This window comes from Arvicanthis niloticus, unplaced genomic scaffold (genome assembly GCF_011762505.2).
Source record: "Arvicanthis niloticus isolate mArvNil1 unplaced genomic scaffold, mArvNil1.pat.X pat_scaffold_883_arrow_ctg1, whole genome shotgun sequence".
NCBI classification, from domain to species: Eukaryota; Metazoa; Chordata; class Mammalia; order Rodentia; family Muridae; genus Arvicanthis; species Arvicanthis niloticus.
The window spans coordinates 1-14,280 of record NW_023046460.1 but is presented as its reverse complement, the minus strand read 5'-3'; the positions used below and the strand labels follow the sequence as shown (position 1 = coordinate 14,280).

Genomic DNA, 14,280 nt, shown 5'->3' with positions numbered 1-14,280 from the left:
CCCCTTTATCAAGTGAGGCTGTATTTTCAGTGCCTCTCAGGCAGGCAGTTAATCATGAGCCTCAGTCACACCTTCCATCCAGGCACCCGAGGGCTCTCAGAAGTGGTGAAGAAAGCAGTGGAGATGACAACACTGTCCGTGGAGCAGGCTGATCTTTCTAGATGGGGGCAGGGCGCCAGAATGAAGCCCCGTGTAGCTCCCCCCCCCCTTTTTTTTAAAAAAATCATTTCTGGCCACAGAAGCTCTACTGTGACCACACCCCCCTCTTTACATGCCAGTTCTCAGACCTGGAATATGGTTGTTTCTTACTGGACTTTGCTTTGTGGGAAGCCCAGGGTGATTTACTCCAGTTTCACAGGTGACACCACCTTGGCTCAGAGATGTGTAATTGGTGTGTTTAAGAGCCCATGCCTGTTAAGAGGGAAGTCTAGAACTTCGGCACCAAGCAGTTTCCCTTCCCGCTCCCTGACACTAGATCTCAGGTCATATAGACGGTCAGCTTCCATGCAAGTGACAAAAGCTACATAAAGATCGATGGGATGTCTAATGCAAAGCAGAAGTACTGATGTTTTCTTGAAGCCTAAAAAGCATTTGATACTCCTGTCTCCCACTGAGGGAACCAGCCATCTGCCTCAATATATCATATACATACACACTGGACCCCATGTCCCAGGAGGGAGCCCATTTCCCAATCTTACACTTGGCCACAAACACAGGGGATTATTTTTTTTCTACACTTTAGCAGCATGTGTTTTATTCAATAGCACATAGATTATAATTTTTCACTTAAAACCAGACTCTTATGTTTAAATACAAAAGCAGGTGCCCTTTTCCATGACGTTTCCAGGTATTTATAATCTATGCTTTCCATGTTTGTTTATGTAGGAATTCAGTGCTCAGCTTGTCAGTGAGATTCTTCTGTACAGCTAGGGATTGTTAAGAGTTAACAGAAACTGTCATGCTTAATTGTCTGCACACATCTCCCTTTTCCTGCAAATAATTCTGCTGTTTCAGTCTGAGTCAGAGACAACTCTGGAGTCGTCAAAAGTGAGAATAAATTTCTAACTTTCTATTAGTGGAGATCTGATTTTCAATATTTGTTACAGGAGGTATTTGGTGTATAGGTAAGCTTGTTTCTTAGAACATTTTCTTGAGAAGTTGAATTTTTGATTTTGTATTTCTATAGGATGAGAAAAATTCAGACTCAGACTTTCTGCTTTCAAATATAAGCTTGTTATTAATCCAGTACTTGGGAGGCAAAGGCATCTCTGAGTTCGAGGTCAGCCTGGTCTACAGAATGAGTTCCAGGACAGCCAGGGCTATACAGAGAAACCCTATCTTAAGAAACCAAAAGCAACAACACACCAAAAAGGGAATTCACTAAAGACTGGCTGTTTAGGGCCAGGCAGTGGGCTCATCGGGTAAAGTGATTACTATGCAGGCATGAGGACCCGAGTTCAGATCCCAGCACCCCCACACAGCTGCTGAGCAAGCATGATGGCCTGCCTATAATCCTAGTACTCAGGAGGTAGGGATAGGGCAGGGAAGACCCTCACATGCATGAACATACCCACACACATACTACACATGTGTGTGAAGAGGGAGGTGGGCCTCTGTAATAAAGGTTAGTCCTCAAATAGATCTTCCATCAAACACAGGCTTTTAACTCTGATTCCACTAAGATGCCTTCTTGCCCTGTCACAGGCCATTCAGAGCCTGTACAGAAAAATACCCAGGGAATACCTGTGGCTCTCCATAACCATAAAACAGACACAGGAGTGTCTTTATGTCTTTATGACAAACATAGGTTCAGAACAAAGTTCCTAACCATCAGGCTACAATAGTATGAGTGTTTTTATTTATAAGCTTTGGAAATTCTGGCCCAAACGCTGTCCCCGTGATAGGTTAAAAAAAAAAAACAAAAAAAAAAAAACAAAAAAAAAAAAAACAAAAAAAAAAAAAAAAAAGAAGAAGAAGGAAAATGGAGCTTTCTGAGCCAGGAGCTTTTGTGTGGCCCAGTGCACCCCCTTCTCTTCCACTGTAACCACCTTGCCGAGACATGTGCAAGTCAGGGTATCAGCCCCTCCTACCCAAAGTCTCAGAAAAGGAAGGCTCAGGTCAGGTCCCTGGAGGGCTCTTACAGCTCCTGAGGACAAGAGGGTTAATGGATTTTGGAAGGAGAAGCAAAGGGTTAGTTACCCAGCAAAAAGGATATGGATGAGAGCCACCCCTCAGAGGATGCTCGTACAGCTGCAGATCCATCAAGCATGGTTTGTCTTAATGGGTAGAGCAGCCAGGTAAGGCTGATCGCCTTCATAGCTTTATCAACATAGCAACAGCACAGAGGCAAATGACCGAATTGTCTGCAAGTAGAGCTAGGCGTTACCAAACAGCCTATGCTTTGTGTCAAACACTGGATTTTCTGCTTATTCTGGTGGAAGGACATTAAACCGATCCAATCCATGAGAGGTGCAGAAAAGCCATAGCAAGCATGCCCTCCTAGGAATCGGGATTGACGCTATTTTCTTTCAGCAAAAATGGACGCAGGAGTATGCAATCTGTGAAGAGTGATTTCAGCCCTTGCTGTGATGCCTCCTTGTTCCTTGGGTACCTAAGATGCTGGCTGGCTGGTCATGCCATCTGGGGCATGATTTCCACATTGCAGTAGAAAGCAGTGAAGCACCAGAAAGGCCTGGTCTGCACCCTCTGTATTAGTCTCAGCTAGGATAAAGTTTTCAGGGGGCAGGAAAAAAATGGTTTTGACCAGTAGAACACTGTCTGTTGCTAAGCGATGTCCTGGAACCCCTGTCTGATTAGGAGAGGCCTCTGCCACCCCCAGCAGCAAGCTTTAGGGAATGAGTCATATGGGCTTGGCTGTTTACAGTGTCAGTGAGCACCAGCACCCAACTGAGATCTTCCTCAACATGACAGTGTGCTGATCTGTTCCTAGTCACTTTTTTCTTGGCTCCTGTGACTAAAATATGCACTACTTTCTGTACTTTATTTCTTCATCTCAAGACCAAACTTAAAAACAAACAATTAAGTCCTAACCTGGCAAGATGCAAAATATGCAATATACGTTCTCTATGCTAGGTTCCCTACCACGAAAGGACCACTGGGAAATACTTTAGGATAGAATTTCATACTACAATTGGGATCTCATAAATTGATATTTGGGGTCACAAAGGACAGAAATATGCAAAATAGCTTAAGAGGGACCCTGACTAAAAGGCCATGGGGCCCTATATTCATGAGATAAACAGCAACTTAAGGCAGAGGACTGTCGTACGCCTGAGCAACATAGCCTGCCAGTGAGCAGTGACACACACACCAGGCTCTAACGGCTAGCCACTGTGGGCTCTGCACTGGCTGCCATTTTTTTTCATCCTGTTGGCAGCAGCCTTGCCTAGGTGTTTAGAAAGGCAGCAGGCTACCGGCGTTGATGTACGAGACTAACTCATTTCATTGATGCCATAAGAAAAACTTCAGTGGCCATGTCTGGATTGGGACCATGTGGTTTTTTAGTGACAGGGATTGGGTCATCTGGAAATCAGAGATGGCACCTGGTGCAGAGGATTGGAAGAAATGGCATTTGGCACCTGGAGGTAGTGTGAATGGCTGGTGTCCAACAGCAGACAGGGTAGGCCAGAGGGCAGGGTATGTTCTGGTTTTGAGCCTGGCCCTCATGCCCCTCTCTTAGACTGTAGCTAGCAGCTTGAGCAGCCAAGTTGCAGCAGAACATTCTGGCAATCACCCACTGCAGAATAAGCTATCTTGATAGGAGTTCCAACAGAACAGAGGGATGACTACCAAAAACCATAGCTCTTGTATCACCTCCTGAGAAAACCCAGAGCAAAGCACAGACATGTAATAGCTGGCTATGCCTGGGTTCTTCATCTGCAGGTTTCCTTCCATTCTGCTCTCAGAGCATCCTCCAGGCACCAGCCCCGGAGAGGAGGGATTGGGCAGCCTGTAGAAAGTGATTTATTCTTCTTGACAGCTGAGCTCATCCTGCGTTCCAAGCTGAGAGAGGTAATGGATGACTTTAGCCCTCTCCTGGCAGCCAACAGCGGCCCTCAGGAGGCCAGAGGAAGGGCCGGTGGCCCTTCCCCTCCCTTTCACCATCAACATAATCATATTGGGCTGTGGAAACATTAAGAGCATGAAGTAGAATTGTAATTACCATCGCCTGGTCTGCTCCCTGCTGGTGTCCTGGAAGGGGGAGAGAGAGCTAGGTTTTGTGATGCTTTGAGATTTAGCATTCCCCTGGAAGAGCAGTGAAAGCTCTGAGCTCCCAATAGGGTCAGATCTTTTTTTCTTTCTGTAAAGCAAAGAAAGTAGAAACAAAAACATTCCTTTCTGGCCAGTGAACAACCTGCAGGTGAAGAAATCCAATACTCCCTGCCCACTAGTGTTTCTGGCAGAGGGGGTCTTGGTGGTCTCTAAGGTCTTTGATAACCTTCTTCTCCTCCATAGCAAGTTTCCTGCATGGTGGCAGGTGTCTGACCTCTGGTGGACACCAAGGCTGGTGGTGGGTCTCCTTACTCAGCTGTCAGGAAAGTATCCCTTGTCCCTTTTCTTCACCTAGAATTCACACTGGGTGGCACCAGCTCACCCTCCCCTACTCTGGGAGGTAGAAACCACCCTCTTGACCAAAGCCATTTAAGTCAGGCAATGCTCTCCAGGCCATGAGGCTGGGGTGTGCCAGAAGGTGGCTTGTGCAGGTGTGAGGGGACTGTTAGCAATCATCCGCAGCCGCCCCACCCCTAGGAAAACGTGGGGCCAGCCAATTAGTTACCAGTGAGTTTCCATTTGTTGCCGCCCTGGTGGCAGGCACAGTGTGTAGTCCTGTCTTAAGGAACCCTTAATTGCTGCCATCCCTTATCTACTCCCAGAGGTTTTGACCTTGTGGGTGTTGGGGAAGGTCGTGCCAGCCTAGGTAAGACTGAAGCACTGAAGCAACTACCTCAGAGCTGAGAAGTGGTGGGATATAATAGAAATTCAAATGTGTCTTCTCTGTCTCTCTGTCTATCTGTCTCTCTGTCTCTCTCTCTCTGTCTCTCTCTCTCTGTCCTCTCTCTCTCTGTCTCTCTCTCTCTCTCTCTCTCTCTCTCTCTCTCTCTCTCTCTTCTTTCTCTCTCCCTCCCCTTTTTCTCTTTCTCTCTCAGTTTTTGAGACGGGGTTTCTCTGTATAGCCCCTGGCTATCCTGGAACTCACTCCATAGACCATGCTAGCCTCAAACTGAGGAATTCTGGGTTGCTGGGTTGAACAGTGTGGGCCACCACCACGCAGCTATACTATCTCTTAGTTTGGGGTGTCACAGCTAGCGAGTCCTAGCTTTGAACTCTTCGAATTTTGCAATTTTTATTTGAAACGAAAGTTAACAAGGGTGCTTTAGTTATCGATGTCACAGTTCCCAAACTGGCAGTCTGGAGATGATATGCCCAAGTGTCACGTGGTGGCTGGCACATGGATTTTGGTGATTGTCTCGTGTAGGATTTGGTCAATAATTTTTAATGAAAGGAATGGCTTGCGGCTGAGTTAAGGTGTCACGTGGGAAGATTTTGTTACTGGGGCCCAGCCCTCCTCTCAGCTGCCTGGCAGAGAGACCCTGTTGTTCTTGCTTTATTGTGTAAATACAGGGCTTGGGGAGCAGGCTCCACACTCTGCCCTGGAGAATGCTGGGTAAAGATGCTGCCTCCTGAGCTGTCCTGCTCCCTCACCTGGGGAACACCAGCCTTCTGTCCCTTTGTCACTATTGAGTGTGTAGAGGTGAGCCCTACACTTAGGGGTCAGTGTGGCTGGTTGTGCTTGTCACCTAACTGCGGACAGGCCCGTGGTGCGTGCCTCCAGTCCTGCAGAAACCCACTCTAACATAGCCCATGCTGCAGGCTCTGCCCTGATTCCTTCAGCAGCGTGGTTTCTTTAGGGTTTTCTAGGGGGTAGTGTTTGAGGCCCGAGAGGGTCGTGGTATTTCCTTCTTGTTCTTTCTAAAACATAACACACATGATGACGCCTTGTTTTTTATCTTTCCCTGCTTTCTCTGCTCATACCCACTCTAAACTTCTGCTATCGCCCCCAGTATTCTTGGAGTGCCCCCCTCCAGGTCACCTCCTGCATACTCTAGACATACATATGCAGACATAAGACTATTTCTCCTGTTGTGGTCAGCGACATGGCACCTGGCCATAACTCCTCTATTCTGGCCAGCTTGCTGTTTGAGTTTTTGTGCTTTCTCAGCCCCCATCAACTCCCTCCAGATATCCATGGGGCTCTCATTCTTGTCTCCTTTAGGTCTACTGGATTGTATCATTGTCATACGGGTCTTCCCCTTTGCTATTTTGGATAATAAACCTATCTCCACTTTGCATTCCCTGAGTCTCTCATTTCACATCTTTGTGATGGTGCATATCATTGTCAGCTCTACTCTATAACTGGTTTATCTCTGCTATTAGAACACGAGTTGCACAAAGGTAGGGATTTTTTCCAGGGCCTTGGAAGGTATCCTATGGCAAGAACCCCTTTGTTTTAATAATTCTGAAATAAATAATGATGTTTATTGAGTGTGTGCATTGTTACCGATTTAATGGCCTTGTATCTCACATTGTTTAATTGTTATCACAACTTTTAAAAACATCTATGTTATAATGTGTCCAAGAAACATGAAATCTACACTGTATAAGATGCTTGGGTCACAAGTGACAGTTGGTATGTCAGCATGAGAGCTCTCTGCAAAGGACAAGAACCAGGCTGGTCAGCGCACATAAATATATAGCATCTCTGTACTACTTGTGTGCATTTCAATACAGTAGTACATGTTTCTGGACATACACATATGCAGACAATGACTTTTAGGGATTTGAATATAGAGGCTGGAGCGTCAGGACATTCAGACTATGCTGGAGCCCCCAAGGAAGAACTGTGGTTGAATCCTTTGTCTGGGATTGTCTGGAGGCAGAATTTCTTCCTCTGCAGGCCTTCAGTGGACTGAAAGAAACCTATCCATATTATGGTGACTACTCTCTACCAATATAACTGTCCAGCATTTAAATCTACCCTCACAGTATCAGGTAGATGACTGCCTTGAAAGTTCCTGTATTCTGCAGCTCAACCTACATGGCATAGTAATTCCCCTTTCCAGTGCCCCAGAGGTATTCAGGCTGATGGCCAGGCTCATCCTGTCCACTCCACTTCCCAGGGATATTTGTCCTGCCCTGAGGGATAAAGCAAGACCACCCACCACCACCATACAATCGCGCGCGCGTACACACACACACACACACACCACACACAATACACACACACACACACATGATTCTAGTACCCAAGAGCTTCCCATCCTATTTGTTCTTGGACGTGAAGACCACCCAGTTCTCAGGATGACCTCCACTTTATATAGACAGAAGAATGATCAGCATAGCTCCAGCCCATAGCTTTCTCATCCTGGAAGCCTTGCATTCTCTTTTATTCTCTTTTATCTTTGAAACAGTCTTATTGTCTTGAATAGTCCGGCTTTCAACTCCAGATTCTAGGGATCTTTCTGCTTCTGGTCTCTTGAGTGGCTGAGGCTTACAACCATGAACTACCACATCTGGCTTTGTCTTTTTAGACTTATTTAAATGTAGGGAGTATGCCATACATGCATTATGTGCATCAGCGACTTGATCCCTGGAACTAAAGTTACAGATGTTTGTTACTTTACAGAGTTACAGTTACAAATGGTTATGAACCACCTTGTGAGAACTAGTACCACACTCAGGTTGTTCATCAGCATCAAGTGCTCCTAATTATGCAGCCAGCTCTCCAGCCTGGTTTTTGTCTGTTTTTTTAAACGATGTATCCCATGCAGAGAATTTCCCACTATGCTGGGATGTTGTACCCATTTTCATTATTTCAGTGTCAGGTGAAGAAGCAGACAACTGTGGACCACTCTCAGATACTGGATAGCATTTTAACTCAAAAAATTAGGAAGAGGACAGAGCTGTGGAATGAGATGGTTCTGTCTAAGGCTCTTTGCAGCCACATGACTTAGCAAGGCCTTCAATGTCTCTTCATTTGAGCGTTCTGGTTTATAATCGCAAATAATGGTGTTTTGTTGACAGCTGCTTAGGCCCTGCTTGCTTTCCTGCCATCAATTCCAAATCAGTTGTAATTGGAGTGATCTGTAGACAGGAAAGACTAGAAGAGCAAAGAAACCTGTGGGCATTATTTGGAGCCAGTAGGGACAGCTTGTCACAACTGGCTCAGTTTCCCTTTATGGTGGATTGGTCTGACACTGAGGGCATAAAAGGTCTGTGTTTACCTGGGCACTCCTTAAGTCTGGCATCATTTGCCCACTCACTGTGCCACATGAGCTACCAATGGCCATTAGAACCAGCCTGAGTCCTGGGGTGGACACCAAGAATGGGCTCTGGCAGTCTGGAGACAACCACTTTCAACATGCTATCATGCTATACATACTTGCTTCTCATTGCAGTGTAAGCAACAGGGGCTTGTCCAGTATACCGTATTCCCTCTAGTATGATTCCTTCCCACTTCCACGCCTGCAGGGACTTTGTCACTCTCTGGGGTGCCTGTGTGCCAGGAATACATATGTACACCCAAAGTTATAGGTCATGAGATTGGTTCCATAGCTCCCATTATTAAGCCCTGTCCCCATGTCACCTGTTCTTATTAGATGTGTACCATTTTCTTTAATCCTTTTCCTCACTTAAAGTATCTCTACCATTGTTACAGTGATCTAAAGTGTTCACATTGTTTAGTCTTTTTTTTAAATTCTTTCCATCATGTGCTAAACTTAATCTTATACCACATTATAGGAAACAGCTTTGCATACGCGTGTCTTTACTTTTGAAGAACTAACACCTCAGAATTCATTTTTAGAGTCTACATCACGATCTAAAATGCACTTAGAGTAACCAGAGAGTCTGTGTGTGTGTGTGTGTGTGTGTGTGTGTGTGTGTGTGTGTGTCTGGGTCTGGGTCTGGGTCTGGGTCTGTGTGTCCCCTAAATAATGGTGACAAGAGACAGGGTCTAATGGTGATGACTTGGAAACATGGGGTTTCTCTTTCTTCCTCAGCACAACCAGCTCTACAGCCAGCAGCTGTGACACAGAGTTCACTAAAGAAGACGAGCAAAGGCTGAAGGATTACATCCAGCAGCTCAAGAATGACAGAGCTGCAGTCAAGCTGACCATGTTGGAGCTGGAAAGCATCCACATCGACCCACTCAGCTATGATGTCAAGCCAAGAGGCGACAGCCAGAGGCTGGACCTGGAGAATGCGGTGCTGATGCAGGAAGCTGATGGCCATGAAGGTGTGCTGAAGGTTTCATTTGTTGGGCCCACCCAGAGGGGATACCTCACAGGCCTCTGTGAGCATGGCAGCAGGGTTCAGTTAGTAGTTATCTCTGTTTGGACAATAGCCTTTGGGGAGAGGCTGGCTTTAGTTTGTCTGGAAGTCCTATGGTCTGGACTTTATTGGAAAGGCAGTTGACTTCAGAGGATGCTGTGGAGTACCACAGTTTAATATATGCCTGTCAAGGGTTAAGCAAGACCTGCAGCTTCTATGATGACCCCTGATCTTAATAGTGGTTAAAGGCCTTGTTGGGGTCAACCATGTTGGTAGAAGCTGGAGCAGGGAGAGACTGTGACAAAGCCAGCTTAGCAATTGGCAAAAAGTCTGGTTTCCTGTCACCCCTGGGCCTTAAGAACTGCTTAGAATTGGGGCGCTCTGGTAAGAGTTGGCAGAACAGTTCTGGGCAAGGTCCTGCCAAGATCTTGAGTTCTTTGCTCATGGGCTAAGTTATCTACCAGCATTTCTAGAGAAAGGAATGCCATTACAAGTAGTTGAGTTGCTATCCCTTCATCTCAGTGTACCTGCATCTCATTGCAGCCACAGCAGAAAGGAAGAGGAAGATTAGAGCAGCTCCCCGGTTCCTCGGTCAGCTCTGGACTGGGTTCCCAGACCCTGTCCATCACTTCTCTAAGATGCTGGTGCTTAAATCCAGGAAGATACATGGCAGCAGAACCAGACTTGGAAACCCAGGTGTCCCTTTTTGATATTACCCTTGTCACCCCTACTTGGCACTTCTCTATCCAGCCACTCAGCTCTGAGGGCTTCCATTCCTCTGGCTGAGTCCTGACTGCCTGTGACTTTGTCCCAGTCAGGTTCCTTTTGCAGCTCTTGTAGCCCACACTAATGAGCCCACAGCTTATCCTTCTATTATTTATCCCAAACAGGATGTTTTCTTTGATCCAGAGACTAAGCATTTCCTTCCTTTTATAATTTAGCCAATATGGAGTGTGACAGATTTATTGTTGATCTGGCCAAGGAAAGACACACACTCTCTCTCTCTCTCTCTCTCTCTCTCTCTCTCTCTCTCTCTCTCTCTCTCTCTCTTTGTGTGTGTGTGTGTGTAATTCCCTTTGCCACCTAACATAAACTGCACTCATCTTAGATATTTTTGAAGGTGTACAAGTGATGAAAAGCTAGGAGACCTCAGGACCCAGAACAGCCATTGTCCATGTTCTGACCTGGTTTTCCTCCTGAGGGCTTTAAGAAGGCTACCAATCAGCTTTATATTGCTTTCCCCAACGTGTTCACCAGTGTGTGTGTGCCAATCCACACACCACTAGCCAGTGGACTATGTTGGTATTCACCATTTTGTTCCAGAATGTAAATGCTGAGGTTTCTGGTCCATGATCTTTAGTGAATACCAATCATCTCTGGATGATCCACCTGACATTTTTATAATCCACTCTTCCTTCAGGATGTCTTGTCTTTTCATTAGGAGTCCTATTCCCTTACCCCTTTAGTTGTTAGCAATACTAGCCTTTCTAGTTTTTTCACATCCTCCATTCTGCTCCCATAAATGCCCAGTCACTTTTGATGGACATGCTAACCACGCCTCTCTCAGAGAGGCTCATTTCCATCACTGTTGAGGGTGGAATGCCTATGTCTGCCTTGGAGAGCATGTCTCCATGGGGTCTCACAGCCCAGGACTAAGGCTGTCCACTGTCCTTTGTGACCTGTGGATTGCAGAGGTCAGGTATTCAGTTTGGGTATGATTGAGGCACATGGATTCTTGTACCATCCGTATATAAGCTTGATTTTTTTAAGAGCTTATTTTCTTCTTACCCATAGCTTGAGAGATGGTAAGTTTCCTCACCATCCCTCCAGAAACAAGCTCCTAGTATCTCATTCAGGCAGTACTTCAAGAGTCTTGGCTCACCTAGGTGGGTATCAACATGGATATCTGCCTCACAGAGGCCATGGCCTGCTCTCGTGTGGACCTAAAAGCACAGATGCCAGGAATTACAGAGCAGTCTGCTACCTTGGGCCACCTGTGAGTCTCAACTGCAGACCTGTGCTGTGTTTCTGACACTTGTATCTTCCCCTTTCCTTTCTGTGCGTTTGCTTTTATATGTGTGTTCTGAGAGTTGACCATCACATGGGCTCAGTATGCACAGTTGCCATAGCCTTTGGAATCCTCCTTCTGATAACAAAAGATGAGAAGAAAGCTTCCAGTATAGAAACCATCCTGGATGAGTCTGGTCATCACGGTAAAGAGGGTTTAGCCTGTGCTACTGAGAGGTCACTGAAACTCAGTGACTAATGCGTTCTGCCCCAAGAAAGACAACAAGCCTTGTGGGTGCCCTCCAACTCTTCTTTGCTTTCAGAAGATTAAATGAGCTTCTTTCTGTGCTCAAGGAAAACTGATGGTTGCCACTGCTTTCTGGCTCCTGGTCAAGAATAGCATTGCCCTATTTTGCATTCCCATCTCAGTCCAGAGAAAACAATCAGTTAAGCCCTTTAGGAGATTTTTTTCAGAAGTTTTCTATTGGTGCATTGGCTCAGCATGCACTTGGCCCTTAGGTCCATTCCCAGCACTGAGCAACCAGAAGGACCTTATCTGATGAGTAATTTCCAGTGGAGGATTGGTCCTGCTAATTTCGTTTGGCCCTCTGAAGCAGACAAGTGCTAACGGATGCTATTGTAATTAGCACTCCCCAACTGGCATGGCTCAGCTGTGGAGCGACGAGAAAATGGTGCCATGGAAGTGAAGTGAGAATCAGAACCCCAGTCAGACATCTTTGCATGAATATTTCCTTTACAGTCCTTGGTGGATACACTTGAGCCTCTGCATCCAGAGAACTGATTTTCACTAAGTCATTTTGAGATGTATGCACTGGCCTGTGTACATTTGAGATCCCAACAGCACTTTAAAAGGTTTTCCCTCACATGAAATGAAGTCTGCTTGCCTGTGATTTCTACCCATGATTCTAAATTCTAGACCCTAGGATGGCAAAGCACTCCATTTTGTCTACCTATCAGCCTGTCAGATGTGTGGAGACAGCCAGCTCATGCTCAGGTTTGGAGTGACATCTGGACTATGTGCCCGTGGCTTGCAGCCAGGACTTTTTGCACCTATTTGACACAGTATCCCTTAGGACATACAGTGCAAACCTCTCCTTGGCTGTGTGTGCTTTGTTTCCACAGGAGGAGATGGCTGAGCTGAAGGCCCAGCTCTATCTTCTGGAGAAAGAGAAGAAAGCCCTGGAGCTGAAGCTGAGCACGAGGGAAGCGCAGGAGCAGCGGCTATCTGTACACATTGAGCACCTCAAGTCCGAAGTGGAGGAACAGAAGGAGCAGAGGATGCGGTCTCTGAGCTCCACCAGCAGCAGCGGCAAGGAGAAGCCTGGCAAGGTAGGGACCGGATGATATGGGGACACCCTCAGTGCAGCATTACCCCCACCTTTACCTTGTCAATATGCCGTTGTTGTCTCAGGTTCCTTGCTGTTTACATAGGCTCGAGAGGTCATAAGAAACCAAATCCACATTAAGAGGTAACATCTCCCATTGTATCCAAGTTCAAACATGTACACATCAGTCTCATCAGAGGAGTGGTCTGTGCAGTGGTCTCATCCAGGATCTATGTGTTTCTCTCAATGCGCAGAGAGCTGCTCCTTCTGTATTAGTTCCCTGTGTTTATCTCCCTCAGATCTCATGTCTCTAAGCAAGGACACTAGTCTGCATTTATTTGATGAAAACCGTTCCACAGAAGTAAGGGGCCTTACAAATAAAAACAGCAGTGTGGTGCATAAACCACACCTGGCCTACAGGCTACTTCCACTCTTCTCCGCCACCCCTGCTCTCTCAGTGCCTCAGTAAGCAGGAACAGAAGGTGGAAGGGAAGCCTTTGATTACCAAGTATACAGAGACGGGGCTTCTAGTGACAATGTTCACAACCCATACTTGAATCAACCCCTCCTTCATGCCCAGGGGCCTTTTCTAGAATCTAAGCTCATTCTGTCATTTTGTATTTCACTTCCACACATGTGCATTGGAAAGATAGAAAACATAGCGCTTTCGAGCCTAATAATTTCTATCCCTCACTCACTTGGGGAACTGCGTGTTCAGCACATCATATTCAATATTCCTAAAATGCAAGCTCCCCCTGACACCAGTGTGTGCTCAGATTCAGGATTTGCAAGCATATGCTGACTGGCTGATCCTGTAAATGCTTTCTCACAGTGCAACTGTAGGTACCGCAGGGCGTCTCCAGGAAAGTGGTGTGCTTAGGAAGGAAGAACGCCGTTGCTGCTGCGCGGTGTGAACTTTTGCTTCCTATGTAGCTAAGATTCTGAAGCATGCTGCACCACTAGCTGCAGCATCTGCTGCCTCACCTCGATCTGCAGATAAATCCATGAGGTTCACAGTATGGCTCTTTGCTAAGCCAGGCATCCTGAGGCTATGAGGCATCCCGCCCATCCGTCCACGGCATGTCAGGCCCAAGGTGAACTGCTGTCGGTTAGGACTTATGCTGGGGCTGATGGATAAAGGTGTTCACAGTACAGTTACAAGATGCCCCTAAATGCAAGTTTCAGCTTCCAGAGCTAATGTGAGGCAAATTCAGGACATACTTCGGGAGGTTGAGGACAGATTCCCAGAAGAAATGGGCTTCTGACCAGGTCCCAGTAGGGAGTGGGAGCTAACGGACAGGTCTGCAAGGCCTCCAGCAAGGATAGGCTCTGAGACCCAGAATCAGTTCGTTATCTCAATCAGTGAAAAAATCAGGGATGGGCTTTGGTGGGGGCAGGGGTGGAGTTGACATGGCTCAAGATCTGGAAGATGCTATGCCAAAATGCAGTACCACTCCAGCAGGGCCATTCAGTGACGGTGTTTCATATGATCACACCCACGGTTTAAAAAGATGGTGCTTTCTGTTCTGTACACTTTCAGAATCTTTGCTTGGCCTTTTAAGCTCCTTGGTCAGTT

The 14,280-nt window shown here is 46.4% G+C and overlaps 1 protein-coding gene across 1 annotated transcript in view; it reads left to right on the top strand.

Annotated features, from left to right (window-relative positions):
* The window catches only part of LOC117702498 (colorectal mutant cancer protein-like), a gene marked incomplete at its 3' end in the record, with an annotated part of 48,011 nt that extends 35,303 nt beyond the window's left edge, over nt 1-12,708 (top strand). Inside the window, 3 exon segments of the mRNA XM_034493614.2 lie at nt 9,081-9,300; nt 9,302-9,316; nt 12,502-12,708. Coding sequence (XP_034349505.2) covers nt 9,081-9,300; nt 9,302-9,316; nt 12,502-12,708 — 442 coding nt within the window.
* Between the last annotated feature and the right edge of the window lie 1,572 nt (nt 12,709-14,280).